This window comes from Salvelinus namaycush, unplaced genomic scaffold (assembly GCF_016432855.1).
Source record: "Salvelinus namaycush isolate Seneca unplaced genomic scaffold, SaNama_1.0 Scaffold148, whole genome shotgun sequence".
Lineage (NCBI taxonomy): Eukaryota > Metazoa > Chordata > Actinopteri > Salmoniformes > Salmonidae > Salvelinus > Salvelinus namaycush.
This window is the reverse complement of record NW_024058208.1, coordinates 179,020-202,168: the sequence shown is the minus strand read 5'-3', so window position 1 is coordinate 202,168 and position 23,149 is coordinate 179,020. Positions and strand designations below refer to the sequence as shown.

Here is a 23,149-nt window from a genome sequence, read left to right as displayed (position 1 = left end):
TAATCTATATCTTGAGTTAGCTATGTATACTTTTCCCTGATGATAACGTGAATATCTGATCCCTGATGATAACATAACTAATCCCTGATGATAACATAACTAATCCCTGATGATAATATTAACTAATCCCTGATGATAATATTAACTAACCCCTGATGATAATATTAACTAATCCCTGATGATAATATTAACTAATCCCTGATGATAACATAACTAATCCCTGATGATAATATTAACTAATCCCTGATGATAATAACATAACTAATCCCTGATAATAACATAACTAATCCCTGATAATAACATAACTAATCCCTGATAATAACACATTAATAACTAATCCCTGATAATAACATAACTAATCCCTGATAATAACACATGAATAACTCATCGTTGACAGACCCACCTGAGTACTGCCAGTGTGCTCCCAGGACAGAGTCCAACATGGACCCAATTAGGCCAGCCATGGCTCCATAGACTATGATTGGCCACTGGGGATCAGCCAGGTGAAGGTCACGGACCAATAGGATCTGAGAGATATAGTAAGCCACGCCCACTGCCAGGCCCCCCAGGAAGCTAGCCAGTAGACCCACTGGGGTCACTCCTCCATTGGTCCCTGTGAAAAGAGGAGTTGAACAGTTAACACCCTTTACAACATGTTTGACTAGTCTCATGGGGAGGAGCATTGTTAGGAACAGGATGCAGGAAGACTACACTATTAACAGGAAGTGATGACTGTATCTACTTTAAAACTGTGTCAAAGTCTGTCTCAGAGGCTACAGACTCAACACAAAACACTGCCGCCCAACGTGGGGCTCGAACCCACGACCCTGAGATTAAGAGTCTCATGCTCTACCGACTGAGCTAGCCGGGCCTGAGGGTAACTGGAATTCCCCCGCACATAGGCATGTCAAAATGAGTCAGGAACCCCGCCCCTTCCTAGTTTTCACATCACCTGCCACAGTCAGTTACTGTCAAGGCTCTTCTTACGCAACACTGTGAATAGTTGTTAGTGGAGACGCACTGTCAATAGATAAACATTATTTACATTACATTTCAATTAACTGCCTCCAACCCTGTCCCCTTTCACATTTCACCCAGTCTTTTATCCTCTTACTCAATGTGTAAAGTTGTTGACTGAACAGTCAGTCAACAGTTAATTGACTTTCTTTCCAACCAAGCCTCTCGTGTCTGACTAACTGGTGCCCCTGTATATAGCCTCCTTATTGTTCTTTAAGGTGACTTTTTATTACATTTTTTATTTATTGAGTTAATATATTCTTAACTCTATTTCTTGAACTGCATTGTTGGTTAAGACCTTGTCAGTAAGCATTTCAATGTACCTGTTGTATTCTGAGCATGTGACGAATAAAATTTGATTTGATCACAGGGTGTGAACCAACCCTGCCTCTTGGATTTCACCAGTCCTCTATTTCATCACCCTAATACTTATCCCTCGGGTGATGAAGCTACACAGTCAACAAATACTGGTCATTTATGTAGCATGTGTATTAACCACTATACCTCTAAGGCTGGTTTCCCAGACACCCATTAAGTCCTAGTCTAAAAAGCATGCCCATTTGATATTGTTCATAGGTAGTGCTTTTCAGTCGAGGACTATAATCCGTGTCCAGGAAACTGTCCCTGAGCCTCTGAGGATCAATGGTATCCAAATCAAAAGGTCAGCGCCCAACGTGGGGCTCGAACCCACGACCCTGAGATTAAGAGTCTCATGCTCTACCGACTGAGCTAGCCGGGCTTGAAGATACAATCCACAACATCCCAAAATAACACAACTGTTAGACCAGGTTGGTAAATAACACACCAACATGTAATAACTGTCAGACCAGGTTGGTAAATAACACACCAGCCCAACATGTAATAACTGTTAGACCAGGTTGGTAAATAACACACCAACATGTAATAACTGTCAGACCAGGTTGGTAAATAACACACCAGCCCAACATGTAATAACTGTCAGACCAGGTTGGTAAATAACACACCAGCCCAACATGTAATAACTGTCAGACCAGGTTGGTAAATAACAAACCAGCCCAACATGTAATAACTGTTAGACCAGGTTGGTAAATAACACACCAGCCCAACATGTAATAACTGTCAGACCAGGTTGGTAAATAACACACCAGCCCAACATGTAATAACTGTCAGACCAGGTTGGTAAATAACACACCAGCCCAACATGTAATAACTGTTAGACCAGGTTGGTAAATAACACACCAACATGTAATAACTGTCAGACCAGGTTGGTAAATAACACACCAGCCCAACATGTAATAACTGTCAGACCAGGTTGGTAAATAACACACCAGCCCAACATGTAATAACTGTCAGACCAGGTTGGTAAATAACACACCAACATCAAATCAAAATCAAATCAAGTTTATTTTATATAGCCCTTCGTACATCAGCTAATATCTCGAAGTGCTGTACAGAAACCCAGCCTAAAACCCCAAACAGCAAGCAATGCAGGTGTAGAAGCACGGTGGCTAGGAAAAACTCCCTAGAAAGGCCAAAACCTAGGAAGAAACCTAGAGAGGAACCAGGCTATGAGGGATGGCCAGTCCTCTTCTGACTGTGCCGGGTGGAGATTATAACAGAACATGGCCAAGATGTTCAAAATGTTCATAAGTGACAAGCATGGTCAAATAATAATCAGGAATAAATGTCAGTTGGCTTTCATAGCCGATCATTAATAGTTGAAAACAGCAGGTCTGGGACAGGTAGGGGTTCCATAACCGCAGGCAGAACAGTTGAAACTGGAATAGCAGCAAGGCCAGGTGGACTGGGGACAACATGTAATAACTGTTAGATCAGGTTGGTAAATAACACACCAACATGTAATAACTGTTAGACCAGGTTGGTAAATAACACACCAGCCCAACATGTAATAACAGTCAGACCAGGTTGGTAAATAACACACCAGCCCAACATGTAATAACTGTTAGACCAGGTTGGTAAATAACACACCAACATGTAATAACTGTTAGACCAGGTTGGTAAATAACACACCAGCCCAACATGTAATAACTGTTAGACCAGGTTGGTAAATAACACACCAGCCCAACATGTAATAACTGTTAGACCAGGTTGGTAAATAACACACCAGCCCAACATGTAATAACTGTCAGACCAGGTTAGTAAATAACACACCAGCCCAACATGTAATAACTGTTAGACCAGGTTGGTAAATAACACACCAGCCCAACATGTAATAACTGTCAGACCAGGTTGGTAAATAACACACCAGCCCAACATGTAATAACTGTTAGACCAGGTTGGTAAATAACACACCAACATGTAATAACTGTCAGACCAGGTTGGTAAATAACACACCAGCCCAACATGTAATAACTGTCAGACCAGGTTGGTAAATAACACACCAGCCCAACATGTAATAACTGTTAGACCAGGTTGGTAAATAACACACCAACATGTAATAACTGTCAGACCAGGTTGGTAAATAACACACCAGCCCAACATGTAATAACTGTCAGACCAGGTTGGTAAATAACACACCAGCCCAACATGTAATAACTGTCAGACCAGGTTGGTAAATAACAAACCAGCCCAACATGTAATAACTGTTAGACCAGGTTGGTAAATAACACACCAGCCCAACATGTAATAACTGTTAGACCAGGTTGGTAAATAACACACCAGCCCAACATGTAATAACTGTTAGACCAGGTTGGTAAATAACACACCAGCCCAACATGTAATAACTGTCAGACCAGGTTAGTAAATGACTAGTCTAGAGACAGTAACAACTCTCAAACATAATTACCTTCTTTCTACATACAGCCTGCAACTCAAATGGCACCCTATTCCCTACATAGTGCACTACTTTTAACCAGGGTATTTGTGCCATTTGGACTTAGTGTGGGGCTGAAAGCCATGGTCCAAAAGGTCTCATGATCCCCCCTGTAGAGAGACAGAGCCTGCCAGACGTAGCCTGAATATGCATAAATCCTTTAACTTCCTGTTAACATGCCTCATGGCAGCATGACATGACCTTTGATCCTGTCCTATACCCTGATCCTCCACTTGTGATAGGACAAAGCCATTACAGAGCATAATAACACCATTATAAACATTAGTTTAGTTATTACTCGTTACTTATATACAAGTGCCTTCAAAAAGGTTTCAGACCCCTCAGTTTTTCCCACATTTTGTTACATTACAGAGTTATTCTAAAATGGATTAAATGAAAAATCCTCAGCAATCTACACATAATACCCCATAATGACAAAGTGACAACAGGTATGTAGAAATTGTTCCAAATGTATTTAAAATAAACCCTTGAATGAGCAGGTGAGTCAACTTTTGACTGGTACTGTGTATCATAATATATATATATATATATATATATATGTATGTATGTACAGTGGGGAGAACAAGTATTTGATACAAAGCATGTAAAATCGGCAGTGTAAGTAGGAAAACCTGCAGAGGTCTGTAAAATTTATCATAGGTACACTTCAACTGTGAGAGACGGAATCTAAAACAAAAATCCAGAAAATCACATTGTATGATTTTTAAGTAATTAATTAGCATTTTATTGCATGACATAAGTATTTGATCACCTACCAACCAGTAAAAATTCCAGCTCTCACAGACCTGTTAGTTTTTCTTTAAGAAGCCCTCTTGTTCTCCACTCATAACTGCACCTGTTTGAACTCGTTACCTGTATAGAAGACACCTGTCCACACACTCAATCAAACAGACTCCAACCTCTCCACAATGGCCAAGACCAGAGAGCTGTGTAAGGACATCAGGGATAAAATTGTAGACCTGCACAAGGCTGGGATGGGCTACAGAACAATAGGCAAGCAGCTTGGTGAGAAGGAAACAACTGTTGGCGCAATTATTAGAAAATGGAAGAAGTTCAAGATGACGGTCAATCACCCTCGGTCTGGGGCTCCATGCAAGATCTCACCTCGTGGGGCATCAATGATCATGAGGTAGGTGAGGGATCAGCCCAGAACTACACGGCAAGACCTGGTCAATGACCTGAAGAGAGCTGGGACCACAGTCTCAAAGAAAACCATTAGTAACACACTACGCCGTCATGGATTAAAATCCTGCAGCGCACGCAAGGTCCCCCTGCTCAAGCCAGCGCATGTCCAGGCCCGTCTGAAGTTTGCCAATGACCATCTGGATGATCCAGAGGAGGAATGGGAGAAGGTCATGTGGTCTGATGAGACAAAAATAGAGCTTTTTGGTCTAAACTCCACTTGCAGTGTTTGGAGGAAGAAGAAGGATGAGTACAACCCCAAGAACACCATCCCAAACATGAAGCATGGAGGTGGAAACATAATTCTTTGGGGATGCTTTTCTGCAAAGGGCACAGGACAACTGCACCGTATTGAGGGGAGGATGGATGGGGCCATGTATCGCGAGATCTTGGCCAACAACCTCCTTCCCTCAGTAAGAGCATTGAAGATGGGTCTTCCAGCATGACAACGACCCGAAACACACAGCCAGGGCAACTAAGGAGTGGCTCCGTAAGAAGCATCTCAAGGTCCTGGAGTGGCCTAGCCAGTCTCCAGACCTGAACCCAATAGAAAATCTTTGGAGGGAGCTGAAAGTCTGTATTGCCCAGCGACAGCCCCGAAACCTGAAGGATCTGGAGAAGGTCTGTATGGAGGAGTGGGCCAAAATCCCTGCTGCAGTGTGTGCAAACCTGGTCAAGAACTACAGGAAACGTATGATCTCTGTAATTGCAAACAAAGGTTTCTGTACCAAATATTAAGTTCTGCTTTTCTGATGTATCAAATACTTATGTCATGCAATAAAATGCTAATTAATTACTTAAAAATCATACAATGTGATTTTCTGGATTTTTGTTTTAGATTCCGTCTCTCACAGTTGAAGTGTACCTATGATAAATTCTACAGACCTCTACATGCTTTGTAAGTAGGAAAACCTGCAAAATCGGCAGTGTGTCAAATACTTGTTCTCCCCACTGTATGTATGTATGTATTGTACACAAATAAAATTTGATTTGCTCACACATTTATCAGAAGAAAGGCTTTCAAATCAAAAGGTCAGCGCCCAACGTGGGGCTCGAACCCACGACCCTGAGATTAAGAGTCTCATGCTCTACCGACTGAGCTAGCCGGGCTTGCATCACTATATAACACCCCCCACATACAGACCTCACAGGGGGTGACCCAACCCTGCCCACTGACAGACATCACAGGGTCTGAACTAACCCTGCCCATTGACAGATCTCAGGGCGTGAACCAACCCTGCCTCTTGGATTTCACCAGCCCTCTATTTCATCACCCTAGTACTTATCCCTCGGGTGATGAAGCTACACAGTCAACAAATACTGGTCATTTATGTAGCATTTGTATCAACCACTATACATCTAAGGCTGGTTTCCCAGACACCCATTAAGTCCTCGTCTAAAAAGCATGCCCATTTGATATTGTTCATAGGTAGTGCTTTTCAGTCGAGGACTATAATCTGTGTCCAGGAAACTGTCCCTGAGCCTCTGAGGATCAATGGTATCCAAATCAAAAGGTCAGCGCCCAACGTGGGGCTCGAACCCACGACCCTGAGATTAAGAGTCTCATGCTCTACCGACTGAGCTAGCCGGGCTTGGAGATACAATCCACTACATCCCAAAATAACACAACTATTAGACCAGGTTGGTAAATAACACACCAACATGTAATAACTGTTAGACCAGGTTGGTAAATAACACACCAGCCCAACATGTAATAACTGTTAGACCAGGTTGGTAAATAACACACCAACATGTAATAACTGTCAGACCAGGTTGGTAAATAACACACCAGCCCAACATGTAATAACTGTTAGACCAGGTTGGTAAATAACACACCAGCCATACATGTAATAACTGTCAGACCAGGTTGGTAAATAACACACCAACATGTAATAACTGTCAGACCAGGTTGGTAAATAACACACCAGCCCAACATGTAATAACTGTTAGACCAGGTTGGTAAATAACACACCAGCCCAACATGTAATAACTGTTAGACCAGGTTGGTAAATAACACACCAGCCCAACATGTAATAACTGTCAGACCAGGTTGGTAAATAACACACCAGCCCAACATGTAATAACTGTCAGACCAGGTTGGTAAATAACACACCAGCCCAACATGTAATAACTGTTAGACCAGGTTGGTAAATAACACACCAGCCCAACATGTAATAACTGTTAGACCAGGTTGGTAAATAACACACCAGCCCAACATGTAATAACTGTCAGACCAGGTTGGTAAATAACACACCAGCCCAACATGTAATAACTGTTAGACCAGGTTGGTAAATAACACACCAGCCCAACATGTAATAACTGTCAGACCAGGTTGGTAAATAACACACCAGCCCAACATGTAATAACTGTCAGACCAGGTTGGTAAATAACACACCAGCCCAACATGTAATAACTGTTAGACCAGGTTGGTAAATAACACACCAGCCCAACATGTAATAACTGTTAGACCAGGTTGGTAAATAACACACCAGCCCAACATGTAATAACTGTTAGACCAGGTTGGTAAATAACACACCAGCCCAACATGTAATAACTGTTAGACCAGGTTGGTAAATAACACACCAACATGTAATAACTGTCAGACCAGGTTGGTAAATAACACACCAGCCATACATGTAATAACTGTTAGACCAGGTTGGTAAATAACACACCAGCCCAACATGTAATAACTGTTAGACCAGGTTGGTAAATAACACACCAGCCCAACATGTAATAACTGTCAGACCAGGTTGGTAAATAACACACCAGCCCAACATGTAATAACTGTCAGACCAGGTTGGTAAATAACACACCAACATGTAATAACTGTCAGACCAGGTTGGTAATAACACACCAGCCCAACATGTAATAACTGTTAGACCAGGTTGGTAAATAACACACCAGCCCAACATGTAATAACTGTTAGACCAGGTTGGTAAATAACACACCAGCCCAACATGTAATAACTGTTAGACCAGGTTGGTAAATAACACACCAGCCCAACATGTAATAACTGTCAGACCAGGTTGGTAAATAACACACCAGCCCAACATGTAATAACTGTCAGACCAGGTTGGTAAATAACACACCAACATGTAATAACTGTCAGACCAGGTTGGTAATAACACACCAGCCCAACATGTAATAACTGTTAGACCAGGTTGGTAAATAACACACCAGCCCAACATGTAATAACTGTTAGACCAGGTTGGTAAATAACACACCAGCCCAACATGTAATAACTGTTAGACCAGGTTGGTAAATAACACACCAGCCCAACATGTAATAACTGTCAGACCAGGTTGGTAAATAACACACCAGCCCAACATGTAATAACTGTCAGACCAGGTTGGTAAATAACACACCAGCCCAACATGTAATAACTGTCAGACCAGGTTGGTAAATAACACACCAGCCCAACATGTAATAACTGTTAGACCAGGTTGGTAAATAACACACCAGCCCAACATGCAATAACTGTTAGACCAGGTTGGTAAATAACACACCAGCCCAACATGTAATAACTGTTAGACCAGGTTGGTAAATAACACACCAGCCCAACATGTAATAACTGTTAGACCAGGTTGGTAAATAACACACCAGCCCAACATGTAATAACTGTCAGACCAGGTTGGTAAATAACACACCAGCCCAACATGTAATAACTGTTAGACCAGGTTGGTAAATAACACACCAGCCCAACATGTAATAACTGTCAGACCAGGTTGGTAAATAACACACCAGCTCAACATGTAATAACTGTCAGACCAGGTTGGTAATAACACACCAGCCCAACATGTAATAACTGTCAGACCAGGTTGGTAAATAACACACCAGCCCAACATGTAATAACTGTCAGACCAGGTTAGTAAATGACTAGTCTAGAGACAGTAACAAACTCTCAAACATAATTACCTTCTTTCTACATACAGCCTGCAACTCAAATGGCACCCTATTCCCTACATAGTGCACTACTTTTGACCAGGGTATTTGTGCCATTTGGACTTAGACATAGTGTGGGGCTGAAAGCCATGGTCCAAAAGGTCTCATGATCCCCCCTGTAGAGAGACAGAGCCTGCCAGACATAGCCTGAATATGCATAAATCCTTTAACTTCCTGTTAACAAGCCTCATGGCAGCATGACATGACCTTTGATCCTGTCCTATACCCTGATCCTCCACTTGTGATAGGACAAAGCACCATTACAGAGCATAATAACACCATTATAAACATTAGTTTAGTCGTTACTCGTTATTTATATACAAGTGCCTTCAAAAAGTATTCAGACCCCTCTGTTTTATCCACATTTTGTTGCGTTACAGCGTTATTCTAAAATGGATTAAATAAAAAATCCTCAGCAATCTACTCACAACACCCCATAATGACAAAGTGAAAACAGGTATGTAGAAATTGTTCCAAATGTATTAAAAATAAACCCTTGAAAGAGTAGGTGAGTCAACTTTTGACTGGTACTGTGTATCATAATATATATGTATGTATGTATGTATGTACACAAATAAAATTTGATTTTCTCACACATTTATCAGAAGAAAGGCTTTCAAATCAAAAGGTCAGCGCCCAACGTGGGGCTCGAACCCACGACCCTGGGATTAAGAGTCTCATGCTCTACCGACTGAGCTAGCCGGGCTTGCATCACTATATAACACCACCCACTGACAGACCTCACAGGGCGTGAACCAACCCTGCCCACTGACAGGCCTCACAGGGCGTGAACCAACCCTGCCCACTGACAGACCTCACAGGGGGTGAACCAACCCTGCCCACTGACAGACCTCACAGGGCGTGAACCAACCCTGCCCACTGACAGACCTCACAGGGCGTGAACCAACCCTGCCCATTGACAGACCTCACAGGGCGTGAACCAACCCTGCCCACTAACAGACCTCACAGATCATGAACCAACCCTGCCCATTGACAGATCTCAGGGTCTGAACCAACCCTGCCCATTGACAGACCTCACAGGGCGTGAACCAACCCTGCCCACTGACAGACCTCACAGGGCGTGAACCAACCCTGCCCATTGACAGATCTCAGGGTCTGAACCAACCCTGCCCATTGACAGATCTCAGGGCGTGAACCAACCCTGCCTCTTGGATTTCACCAGTCCTCTATTTCATCACCCTAGTACTTATCCCTCGGGTGATGAAGCTACACAGTCAACAAATACTGGTCATTTATGTAGCATGTGTATTAACCACTATACCTCTAAGGCTGGTTTCCCAGACACCCATTAAGTCCTAGTCTAGAAAGCATGCCCATTTGATATTGTTCATAGGTAGTGCTTTTCAGTCGAGGACTATAATCTGTGTCCAGGAAACTGGCCCCGAGCCTCTGAGGATCAATGGTATCCAAATCAAAAGGTCAGCGCCCAACGTGGGGCTCGAACCCACGACCCTGAGATTAAGAGTCTCATGCTCTACCGACTGAGCTAGCCGGGCTTGCATCACTATATAACACCCCCCACATACAGACCTCACAGGACGTGACCCAACCTTGTCCACTGACAGACCTCACCAGGCTCTCTCTCTCTCCATATCAGTACCAGTCAAAAGTTGACACCTACTCATTCCAAGGTTTTTCTTCATTTTTTACTACTTTCTACATTGTAAAACAATAGTGAAGATAAATTCTGAAATAACACATATGGAATCATGTAGTATATTTTATATTCTTCAAAGCAGCCACCATTTGCTTTGAAAGCTTTGCACCCTCTTGGCATTCTCTCAACCAGCTTCATGAGGAATGATTATCCAACAGTCTTGAAGGAGTTCCCACATATGCTGAGCACTTGTTGGCTGCTATTCCACTCTTTTTCCTTTTCCACTCTGCAGTCCCTCATCCCAAACCATCTCATTTGGGTTGAGGTCAGATGATTGTGGAGGCAAGGTCATCTGATGCAGCACTCCATCACTCTCCTTCTTGGTCAAAAAGCCCTTACACAGCATGGAAGTGTGTTTTGGCTCATTAACCTGTTGAAAAACAAAATGTTAGTCCCACTAAGCGCAAACCAGATGGGATGGCGTATCGCTGCAAAATGCTGTGGTAGCCATGCTGGTTATGTGTGCCTTGAATTCCAAATAAATCACAGACAGTGTCATCAGCAAAGCACCCCCACACCACCTCTTCCATGCTTCACGGTGGGAACCACAGATACAAAGATCCTCTGTTCACCTACTCTGCGTCTCACAAAGACACGGCGGTTGGAACCAAACATCTTAAATTTGGACTCTTTAGACCAAATTTTGACCGGTCTAATGTCCATTGATCGTATTTCTTGGCCCAAGCAAGTCTCTTCTTCTTATTGGTGTCCTTTAGTAGTGGTTTCTTTGCAGCAATTCAACCATGAAGGCCTGATTCACACAGTCTCCTCTGAACAGTTGATGTTGAGATGTGTCTTATTTGAACTCTGTGAAGCATTTATTTGGGCTGCAATCTGAGGCTGGTAACTCTAATGAACTTATCCTCTGCAGCAGAGGTAACTCTGGATCTTCCTTTCCTGTGGCGGTCCTCATGAGAGCCAGTTTCATCATAACGCTTGATGGTTTTTGCGACTGCACTTGAAGAAACTTTCAAAGTTCTTGACATTTTCAAGAATTGACTGACCTTCATGTCTTAAAGTAATGATGGACTGTTGTTTCTCTTCGCTTGGTCTTAAACCAAATAGGGCTATCTTCTGTATACTAGGGCTATCTTCCTTTTCACAACACAACTGATTGGCTCAAACGCATTAAGGAAAGAAATTCCACAAATTAACAAGGGACACCTGGTAATTGAAATGCATTCCAGGTGACTACCTCATGGAGCTGGTTGAGAGAATGCCAAGAGTGTGCAAAGCGGTCATCAAAGCAAAGTGTGGCTACTTTGAAGAATCTCAAATATAAAATATATTTGTTTAACACCACATGATTCCATGCGTGTTATTTCATAGTTTGTCTTCACTTATTCTACAATGTAGAAAACAGTAAAAATAAAGAAAACCCTGGAATGAGTAGGTGTCCACATTTTTGACTGGCATTCATACATACATACATACATAACATAACATAAATACACTACCTTTCAAAAGTTTGGGGTCACTTAGAAAAGTCCTTGTTTTTGAAAGAAAAGCAAAGAAAATTGTCCATTAAAATAACATAAAATTGATCAGAAATACAGTGTAGACATTGTTAATGTTGTAAATGACTATAGTAGCTGGGAACGGCTGATTTTTAAAATGGAATATCTACATAGACATATCTCAGACTGGCCAAAGAAATAAAATATTAAGATTGTGTTCTTTTGCCCATCTTAATCTTTTATTTTTAAATTGGCCAGTCTGAGATATGGCTTTTTCTTTGCAACTCTGCCTAGAAGGCCAGCATCCCGGAGTTGCCTCTTCACTGTTGACGTTGAGACTGGTGTTTTGCGGGTACTATTTAATGAAGCTGCCAGTTGAGGACTTGTGAGGCGTCCGTTTCTCAAACTAGACACACTAATGTACTTGTCCTCTTGCTCAGTTGTGCACCGGGGCCTCCCACTCCTCTTTCTATTCTGGTTAGAGCCAGTTTGCGCTGTTCTGTGAAGGGAGTAGTACACAGCGTTGTACGAGATCTTCAGTTTCTTGGCAATTTCTCGCATGCAATAGCTTTCATTTCTCAGAACAAGAATAGACTGACAAGTTTCAGAAGAAAGGTCTTTGTTTCTGGCCATTTTGAGTCCTTAATCGAATCCACAAATGCTGATGCTCCAGATACTGTCACGGTCGTCTTGAGGTGAGAGAGTGGACCAAGGCGCAGCGTGAGAAAAATACATCTTCTTTTATTAGACGAAGACGAACCACGAACTAAACACTTACAAACTAAACAAAACAACCGTGAAGCTAATGACGTAAGTGCATACACAAGCATCAAACGTACAACATAGACAATTACCCACATTAACCTAATGCCTATGGCTGCCTTAAATATGGCTCCCAATCAGAGGCAATGAATGACAGCTGTCTCTGATTGAGAACCCTTCAGGCAACCATAGACTTACCTAGACAACTACACTAGACACTGCCCCATACACATACAACACCCCTAGACACTACAAAAACACATACATTCCCCATGTCACACCCTGACCTAACTAAAATAATAAAGAAAACAAAGATAACTAAGGCCAGGGCGTGACAGTACCCCCCCCAAAAGATGCGGACTCCGGCCGCAAAACCTGACACAGAAAGGGGAGGGTCCGGGGTGGGCCCCATCATGGCGGCGGCTCGGGTGCGGGACGTGGCCCCCACTCCACCATTGTCAATACCCGCTTTGGTAGCCTCCTCCAAATGGCCACCCTCCAAATTAACCCCACTGGATTAAGGGGCAGCACCGGACTGAGTGGCAGCACCGGACTGGATGGCGGATCCTGGCTGGCTGACGGCTCTGGCTGGTCATGGCTGGCTGACGGCTCTGGCTGGTCATGGCTGTCTGACGGCTCTGGCTGGTCATGGCTGTCTGACGGCTCTGGCTGGTCATGGCTGTCTGACGGACGGCTCTGGCTGGTCATGGCTGTCTGGCGGACGGCTCTGGCTGGTCATGGCTGTCTGGCGGACGGCTCTGGCTGGTCATGGCTGTCTGGCGGACGGCTCTGGCTGGTCATGGCTGTCTGGCGGACGGCTCTGGCTGGTCATGGCTGTCTGGCGGACGGCTCTGGCTGGTCATGGCTGTCTGGCGGACGGCTCTGGCTGGTCATGGCTGTCTGGCGGACGGCTCTGGCTGGTCATGGCTGTCTGGCGGACGGCTCTGGCTGGTCATGGCTGTCTGGCGGACGGCTCTGGCTGGTCATGGCTGTCTGGCGGACGGCTCTGGCTGGTCATGGCTGTCTGGCGGACGGCTCTGGCTGGTCATGGCTGTCTGGCGGACGGCTCTGGCTGGTCATGGCTGTCTGGCGGACGGCTCTGGCTGGTCATGGCTGTCTGGCGGACGGCTCTGGCTGGTCATGGCTGTCTGGCGGACGGCTCTGGCTGGTCATGGCTGTCTGGCGGACGGCTCTGGCTGGTCATGGCTGTCTGGCGGACGGCTCTGGCTGGTCATGGCTGTCTGGCGGACGGCTCTAGCGGCTCCTGTCTGGCGGACGGCTCTAGCGGCTCCTGTCTGGCGGACGGCTCTAGCGGCTCCTGTCTGGCGGACGGCTCTAGCGGCTCCTGTCTGGCGGACGGCTCTAGCGGCTCCTGTCTGGCGGACGGCTCTAGCGGCTCCTGTCTGGCGGACGGCTCTAGCGGCTCCTGTCTGGCGGACGGCTCTAGCGGCTCCTGTCTGGCGGACGGCTCTAGCGGCTCCTGTCTGGCGGACGGCTCTAGCGGCTCCTGTCTGGCGGACGGCTCTAGCGGCTCCTGTCTGGCGGACGGCTCTAGCGGCTCCTGTCTGGCGGACGGCTCTAGCGGCTCCTGTCTGGCGGACGGCTCTAGCGGCTCCTGTCTGGCGGACGGCTCTAGCGGCTCCTGTCTGGCGGACGGCTCTAGCGGCTCCTGTCTGGCGGACGGCTCTAGCGGCTCCTGTCTGGCGGACGGCTCTAGCGGCTCCTGTCTGGCGGACGGCTCTAGCGGCTCCTGTCTGGCGGACGGCTCTAGCGGCTCCTGTCTGGCGGACGGCTCTAGCGGCTCCTGTCTGGCGGACGGCTCTAGCGGCTCCTGTCTGGCGGACGGCTCTAGCGGCTCCTGTCTGGCGGACGGCTCTAGCGGCTCCTGTCTGGCGGACGGCTCTAGCGGCTCCTGTCTGGCGGACGGCTCTAGCGGCTCCTGTCTGGCGGACGGCTCTAGCGGCTCCTGTCTGGCGGACGGCTCTAGCGGCTCCTGTCTGGCGGACGGCTCTAGCGGCTCCTGTCTGGCGGACGGCTCTAGCGGCTCCTGTCTGGCGGACGGCTCTAGCGGCTCCTGTCTGGCGGACGGCTCTGAAGGCTCATGGCAGACGGGCGGCTTTGCAGGCTCAGTACAGACGGGCGGCTTTGAAGGCTCAGTACAGACGGGCAGTTCATGCGCCGTTGGGCAGACGGGCAGTTCAGGCGCCGTTGGGCAGACGGGCAGTTCAGGCGCCGCTGGGCAGACGGGCAGTTCAGGCGCCGCTGGGCAGACGGGCAGTTCAGGCCCCGCTGGGCAGACGGGCAGTTCAGGCGCCGCTGGGCAGACGGGCAGTTCAGGCGCCGCTGGGCAGACGGCAGACTCTGGCCGGCTGAGACGCACTGTAGGCCTGGTGCGTGGTACCGGAACTGGAGGTACCGGTCTAAGGACACGCACCATCAGGCTAGTGCGGGGAACAACAACAGGGCACACTGGACTCTCAAGGCGTACTATAGGCCTGGTGCGTGGTACCGGAACTGGTGGTACCGGGCTGAGGGCACGCACATCAGGGCGAGTACGGGGAGAAGGAACAGTGCGTACAGGGCTCTGGAGACGCACAGGAGGCTTGATGCGTGGTGCCGGAACTGGAGGCACTGGGCTGGAGACACGCACCACAGGGAGAGTGCGTGGAGGAGGAACAGGGCTCTGGAGACGCACAGGAAGCCTGGTGCGTGGTGTAGGCACTGGTGGTACTGGGATGGGGCGAGGAGGTGGCGCCGGAAATACCGGACCGTGCAGGCGTACTGGCTCCCTTGAGCACTGAGCCTGCCCAACCTTACCTGGTTATATGCTCCCCGTCGCCCGACCAGTGCGGGGAGGTGGAATAACCCGCACCGGGCTATGTAGGCGAACCGGGGACACCATGCGTAAGGCTGGTGCCATGTAAGCCGGCCCGAGGAGACGCACTGGTGGCCAGATGCGTTGGGCCGGCTTCATGACATCCGGCTCAAAACTCAATCTAGCCCGGCCGATACGAGGAGCTGGTATGTACCGCACCGGGCTATGCACACGTACAGGAGACACCATGCGCTCTACTGCGTAACACGGTGTCTGCCCGTACTCTCGCTCTCCACAGTAAGATCGAGAAGTTGGCGCAGGTCTCCTACCTGACTTCGCCACACTACCCTTTAGCCCCCCCCCCCCCCCCCCCCCCCAAGAAATTTTTGGGCTTGACTCACAGGCTTCCTACCGCGTCGTCGTGCTGCCTCCATTCGCCGGTATCCCTCCGCACATTGCTCCATCGAATCCCAGGCGGGCTCCGGTACTCTCCTTGGGTCGATCGCCCATCTGTCGATCTCCTCCCAGGTATTATAGCCCAGATCCTTCTCCTGCTTCCGTGCTAGCTCCTCAAAACGCCGCCTCTCTGCTTTCGCTGCCTCCAGCTCAGCTTTGGGGCGGTTATATTCTCCTGGTACTTCGCGGTCCAGAATTTCCTCCCAATTCCTATAGTCCTGTGTTCGCTGTTGCTGCCTTGATTCTCGCTGCTTGGTCCGATTCTGGTGGGTAATTCTGTCACGGTCGTCTTGAGGTGAGAGAGTGGACCAAGGCGCAGCGTGAGAAAAATACATATTTTATTAGACGAAGATGAACCACGAACTAAACACTTACAAACTAAACAAAACAACAAACAACCGTGAAGCTAATGACGTAAGTGCATACACAAGCATCAAACGTACAACATAGACAATTACCCACATTAACCTAATGCCTATGGCTGCCTTAAATATGGCTCCCAATCAGAGACAATGAATGACAGCTGTCTCTGATTGAGAACCCTTCAGGCAACCATAGACTTACCTAGACAACTACACTAGACACTGCCCCATACACATACAACACCCCTAGACACTACAAAAACACATACATTCCCCATGTCACACCCTGACCTAACTAAAATAATAAAGAAAACAAAGATAACTAAGGCCAGGGCGTGACAGATACTCAACTAGTCTAAAGAAGGCCAGTTGTATTGCTTCTTTAAAATCAGCACAACAGTTTTCAGCTGTGCTAACATAATTGCAAAATAGTTTTTGATGATCAATTAGCCTTTTAAAATTATAAACTTGGATTCACTAACACAACGTGCCATTGGAACACAGGAGTGATAGTTGCTGATAATGGGCCTATGTACGCCTATGTAGATATTCCATTATGATTTTTTTATATTTTTTTATATATATTTTTTTAAATCAGCCGTTTCCAGCTACAATAGTAATTTACAACATTAACAATGTCTACACTGTATTTCTGATCAATTTGATGTTATTTTAAATGGACCATTTAAAAAAAAAAAACAAGGACATTTCTAAGTGACCCCAAACTTTTGAATGGTAGTGTACACACACACACTCTAAGGCCCTTTACGTAGGTGATGACCCTGGGTTTGGTCTGACTGAGGAAGGGCCTCACCTCTGATGCCCAGGTGTGTGTGTACCTGTAGGGACCTCTCTCCAGGAGGTGATGAGGCGGGGTTTGGTCTGACTGAGGACGGGCCCCACCTCTGATGCCCAGGTGTCCCCCGTAGAGCAAGCCAAGGCCCCCAGCAGAGACAGACACATCCAGGAGGCTGAGTACTGCTTCCCAAAGTCCACCGGCATCTCCCCTGGACCCACCTGATTAGAACCAGGACCACACAATGGAAATAACCTCAGATGAGTGATAGATGTAAGGTTGGCTCACTTGGCTGAGGCAGCTGTTATATGTATTCAAATATATAATGAATTGATTGATTGACCTCGATCATATATAGCAGGGCCAGCTCTGTGGGGACACCACCGTTACAGAACACCTGTATCCAGTTCCTCTGACCACCTGGAGGGCAAAGGGGACACACGTTAAAATGATAGTTAAAACAAAAAAAAATGTTTCACTTCCTTTTGACTTCCCTGGGGGTGGGTTTCTTTGTTAAATAAGCTACACTTCAAAAAAGGTGAACTATCCCTTTAAGATCAAATGACTTACGCAGGTGTTTGTATGTTTAAAAAAAACGATATCACTGACTGAGGCAGACTAGCCATCCAGTAGCAGGCTGTTGCTTACTGGAGTGTGGCCTGACTGGGGTGTGGACTGAATGTCTCTAGAGAGTCATTTAGCCTAGCTGCTGGTCTAGCTGCTGGCCTAGCTGCTGGTCTAGCTGCTGGTCTAGCTGCTGGTCTAGCTGCTGGTCCCTAGCTGCTGTAACTCGTTACCTTCTTTATAGTCAGAGTCTAGCTGCTGGTCTAGCTGCTGGTCTAGCTACTGGTCCCTAGCTGCTGTAACTCGTTACCTTCTTTATAGTCAGAGTCTAGCTGCTGGCCTAGCTGCTGGTCTAGCTGCTGGTCTAGCTACTGGTCTAGCTGCTGGTCCCTAGCTGCTGTAACTCGTTACCTTCTTTATAGTCAGAGTCTAGCTGCTGGTCTAGCTACTGGTCTAGCTACTGGTCTAGCTACTGGTCTAGCTGCTGGTCCCTAGCTGCTGTAACTCGTTACCTTCTTTATAGTCAGAGTCTAGCTGCTGGTCTAGCTACTGGCCTAGCTGCTGTAACTCGTTACCTTCTTTATAGTCAGAGTCTAGCTGCTGGTCTAGCTGCTGTAACTCGTTACCTTCTTTATAGTCAGAGTCTAGCTGCTGGTCTAGCTGCTGGTCTAGCTGCTGGCCTAGCTGCTGTAACTCGTTACCTTCTTTATAGTCAGAGTCTAGCTGCTGGTCTAGCTACTGGCCTAGCTGCTGTAACTCGTTACCTTCTTTATAGTCAGAGTCTAGCTGCTGGTCTAGCTGCTGGCCTAGCTGCTGGCCTAGCTGCTGTAACTCGTTACCTTCTTTATAGTCAGAGTCTAGCTGCTGGTCTAGCTACTGGTCTAGCTGCTGGCCTAGCTGCTGGCCTAGCTGCTGGCCTAGCTGCTGTAACTCGTTACCTTCTTTATAGTCAGAGTCTAGCTGCTGGTCTAGCTGCTGGTCTAGCTGCTGGTCTAGCTGCTGGTCTAGCTACTGGCCTAGCTGCTGGTCTAGCTGCTGGCCTAGCTGCTGGTCTAGCTGCTGTAACTCGTTACCTTCTTTATAGTCAGAGTCTAGCTGCTGGCCTAGCTGCTGGTCTAGCTGCTGGCCTAGCTACTGGCCTAGCTGCTGGCCTAGCTGCTGGTCTAGCTGCTGGTCTAGCTGCTGTAACTCGTTACCTTCTTTATAGTCAGAGTCTAGCTGCTGGTCTAGCTGCTGGTGTAGCTACTGGTCCCTAGCTGCTGTAACTCGTTACCTTCTTTATAGTCAGAGTCTAGCTGCTGGCCTAGCTGCTGGTCTAGCTGCTGGCCTAGCTACTGGCCTAGCTACTGGCCTAGCTGCTGGTCTAGCTGCTGTAACTCGTTACCTTCTTTATAGTCAGAGTCTAGCTGCTGGTCTAGCTGCTGGTCTAGCTGCTGGTCTCTAGCTGCTGGTCTCTAGCTGCTGGTCTCTAGCTGCTGGTCTAGCTGCTGGTGTCTAGCTGCTGGTGTCTAGCTGCTGGTCTAGCTGCTGGTGTCTAGCTGCTGGTCTAGCTACTGGTCTAGCTACTGGTCTCTAGCTACTGGTCTCTAGCTACTGGTCTCTAGCTACTGGTCTCTAGCTACTGGTCTCTAGCTACTGGTCTCTAGCTACTGGTCTCTAGCTACTGGTCTAGCTGCTGGTCTAGCTGCTGGTCTAGCTGCTGGTCTAGCTGCTGGTCTAGCTGCTGGTCTAGCTACTGGTCTAGCTACTGGTCTAGCTGCTGTAACTCGTTACCTTCTTTATAGTCAGAGCCTAGCTACTGGTCTAGCTGCTGGTCTAGCTGCTGTAACTCGTTACCTTCTTTATAGTCAGAGTCTAGCTGCTGGTCTAGCTGCTGGTCTAGCTGCTGTAACTCGTTACCTTCTTTGTAGTCAGAGCCTAGCTACTGGTCTAGCTGCTGGTCTAGCTGCTGGTCTAGCTGCTGGTCTAGCTGCTGGTCTAGCTGCTGGTCTAGCTACTGGTCTAGCTGCTGTAACTCGTTACCTTCTTTATAGTCAGAGTCTAGCTGCTGGTCTAGCTACTGGTCTAGCTGCTGGTCTAGCTGCTGGTCTAGCTGCTGGTCTAGCTGCTGTAACTCGTTACCTTCTTTATAGTCAGAGTCTAGCTTCTTCTTGACCTCTTCTTTCCAGCGTGTCAGCTTGGAGGAGGTGATGAAGAAAGCCAGCAGGGCGGAGAAGAAACTCATGTTGGCCATGGTGAGGATGAAGCCGACCAGCAGGGCTGTAGGGACAGGGAACAAAAGCATGAAAACAATGCAATTCTAACACACGTGCCAGATCCCAGATCTGTTTGTACTTGTTTATAGCCAACTCTTTTGGCCGTTGTTATGACCACGTGTTTGTTTGACATAACAACAGCCACAGGAGCTGGCTCTAACAGATCTGGGACCAGGTTACAAACTAGGTCTAACTACCTTATCAGAACATCTACTCTCGCCGTATAATGTTTGAGAAAATCCTGATGAAAGTGGCCATTTTATGCCCTTTTTAGACCTACTGTATATATGCCTCCTGTAAGACCTTATGATCTGTGAACTGTACACGATACAGACATCTTGTTGTCAATATACTCCTTATAGTGTACCATATGGAGTATGTCTTGATTATGAAATACATTTTTTTTTTTTAACATTCATTTATTGAACATTAAATATTCATATGAATATCTGAAAAGTATTTTTTTTTTATTTAGTTCATTTTAAGACATTGTTTGGAACAATATACTCTACAAATACATCACATTACCAGAGTGGGCTCTCTGATAATTTAAGTTATGGTACACATCATAAGGTGAATGCACCAATTTGTAAGTCGCTCTGGATAAGAGCGTCTGCTAAATGACTTAAATGTAAATGTAAATTTTATGAACACCACTAACACAGTGAATGGGAAAATGGATTCAAAAAGAACTCCCTCTGCTGGTGATTTGCTGAATGTGCAATCATGTGATTGGTTAATGACCTATAATGTACATTTCTATGTATAAAATGGGTTCTCTTAAAGTACCAGAGAATCCAATCTGAAATTTGACATCTTTGAAGAGTATATTGTTGAATTAATTCATATTTTTGTTATGTTGGGTAAAGTAAATGTGGTAACACTTATTTCTGAATCTAGATGTACTCCATATTTGAGAGGACACTATAATGAGTATATTGACTCCAAGATGTTGTCTGTATCATGTATGGTTCAAGGGTCATAGGGTCTTACAGGAGGCATGTACAGGTTTAAAAAGAGCCTAAAATTAACAATTCCCTCATGATTTTCTCAAAAATAGTTTGATACAAATGTCAAAAGAACCTTCCTCAAAGATTCTATGTGAGAATTGCCAGAACAATCTGCTATACCAAAAATATTTCTGGGCTATTCTGCTGTGGAATGTACCAATTAGTACATGAATAGACTGCTTCAGTCAGTTGAATAATGTGACTCAGCCCAGACCCTGATTAAAACAATGGTGACTAATTAATTCCTCCCAGATCCAGATCACTACATCACGAGGACTGCCGATGGCCTGGCTAATGTGTGACTGGCGTCAGGAGCAACCACTCTCCTCACACGCGTACGCCTGGGGCTGCTGGAACTGTGTGGAATGCATCTTAGAATGAATCATAGCATTAAAACAGCCAACAGAGACCCCTAAAGGTTAAAGTGATACTTGGGATTCTGGCAATGAGGCCCTTTATCTACTTCACCAGAGTCAGATGAACTCTCGGATAACATTTGTATGTCTCCGTGTCCAGTATAAAGGAAGTTAGATGTAGATAGCACATTGCCTGGAAGTATATGGGCGATGCTAGTTAGCGTTGGCTCACGAAACTACATGTAACTTCCTTCATACTGGACACGGAGATATTCAGAAAGTTTGGACACCTTCTCATTCCAGGGTGGCTACTTTGAAGAATCTAAAATATTATTTAGATTTATTTAACACTGTTTTGGTTACTACATGATTCCATATGTGTTATTTTATAGTTTTGATGTCTTCACTATTATTCTACAATGTAGAAAATAGTAAAAATAAAGAAAAACCCTGGAATGAGAAGGTGTCCAATCTTTTGACTAGTACTGTATACTTAATAGTATTATATAGTGCATTCGGAAAGTATTCAGACCCCTTGACTTCTTCCACATTATCCTAAAATGGATTTAAACATTTTAAATCTACACACATTACCCCATAATCACAAAGCGAAAACAGGTTTAGAATTTTTGCAAATGTATTATTCATTTTTAAATAATACCTTATTTACATATTCAGACCACAGTAAAAAGTACATGACAGCCCTCTCAGAGTTTGCCAAAAGGCACCTAAAGACTCTCAGACCATGAAAAACAAGATTCTCTGGTCTGATGAAACCAAGATTGAACCCTTTGGCCTGAATGTCAAGCGTCACGTCTGGAGGAAACCTGGCACCATGGATGTTTTTTAGCATCAGGGACTGGGAGACTAGTCAGGATTGAGGGAAAGATGAACGGCGCAAAGTACAGAGAGATCCTTGAAGAAAACCGCTCTGGAGCGCTTACAACCTCAGACTGAGGCGAAGGTTCACCTTCCAACAGGACAATGACCCTAAGCATACAGCCAAGACAACGCAGGAGAGGCTTTGGGACAAGTCTCTGAATGTCCTTGAGTGGGCCATCCAAAGTCCGGACTTTAACCTGATCGAACATCTCTGGAGAGACCTGAAAATAGCTGTGCAGCGACGCTCCCCAACCAACCTGAAAGAGCTTGAGAGGATCTGCAGAGAAGAATGGGAGAAACTCCCCAAATACAGGTGTGCCAAGCTTGGAGCGTCATACCCAAGAAGACTTTAGGCTGTAATGGCAAAGCTTTAACAAAGTACTCAGTAAAAGGTCTGAATAACTATGTAAACGTGATATGTTTTTTACATTTTTATCAAATGTGCAAAAATGTCTAAAAACCTGTTTTTGGTTTGTCATTATGGGGTATTGTGATGTCATTATGGGTTATTGTGATGTCATGATGAGGTATTGTGTTTGTAGATTGAGGAAAAAAACTATTTAATCCATTTTAGAATAAGGCTGTAAAGTAACAAAATGTGGAAAATCAAGGGGTCTGAATACTTTCTGAATGCACATACTGAATAGTATTGTACAGTAGATATATAGATACTGAATATTATCATACAGTACATATATAGATACTGAATAGTATTATACAGTACATATACAGTGGGGCAAAAAAGTATTTAGTCAGCCACCAATTGTGCAAGTTCTCCCACT

At 45.8% G+C, this 23,149-nt stretch overlaps 1 protein-coding gene and 6 non-coding genes across 7 annotated transcripts in view; all 7 read right to left on the bottom strand.

Annotated features, from left to right (window-relative positions):
- The window catches only part of LOC120036837 (transmembrane protein 19-like), a 33,565-nt gene that overhangs the window by 2,985 nt on the left and 7,431 nt on the right, over nt 1-23,149 (bottom strand). Inside the window, exons 4-7 of the mRNA XM_038983150.1 lie at nt 19,986-20,123; nt 17,644-17,720; nt 17,344-17,521; nt 404-613 (exon numbers count right to left, since the gene is read on the bottom strand). Of these exons, the coding sequence (XP_038839078.1) occupies nt 404-613; nt 17,344-17,521; nt 17,644-17,720; nt 19,986-20,123 (603 nt within the window). The remainder of the gene's footprint in view (nt 1-403; nt 614-17,343; nt 17,522-17,643; nt 17,721-19,985; nt 20,124-23,149) is intronic.
- trnak-cuu lies at nt 799-871 on the bottom strand. The gene has a single exon. It is a non-coding gene; the product is annotated as a tRNA-Lys (tRNA).
- Nucleotides 1,684-1,756, bottom strand: trnak-cuu. Its single transcript has one exon. It is a non-coding gene; the product is annotated as a tRNA-Lys (tRNA).
- Nucleotides 6,070-6,142, bottom strand: trnak-cuu. The gene has a single exon. It is a non-coding gene; the product is annotated as a tRNA-Lys (tRNA).
- Nucleotides 6,552-6,624, bottom strand: trnak-cuu. The gene has a single exon. It is a non-coding gene; the product is annotated as a tRNA-Lys (tRNA).
- Nucleotides 9,608-9,680, bottom strand: trnak-cuu. Its single transcript has one exon. It is a non-coding gene; the product is annotated as a tRNA-Lys (tRNA).
- On the bottom strand, nt 10,419-10,491 carry trnak-cuu. Its single transcript has one exon. It is a non-coding gene; the product is annotated as a tRNA-Lys (tRNA).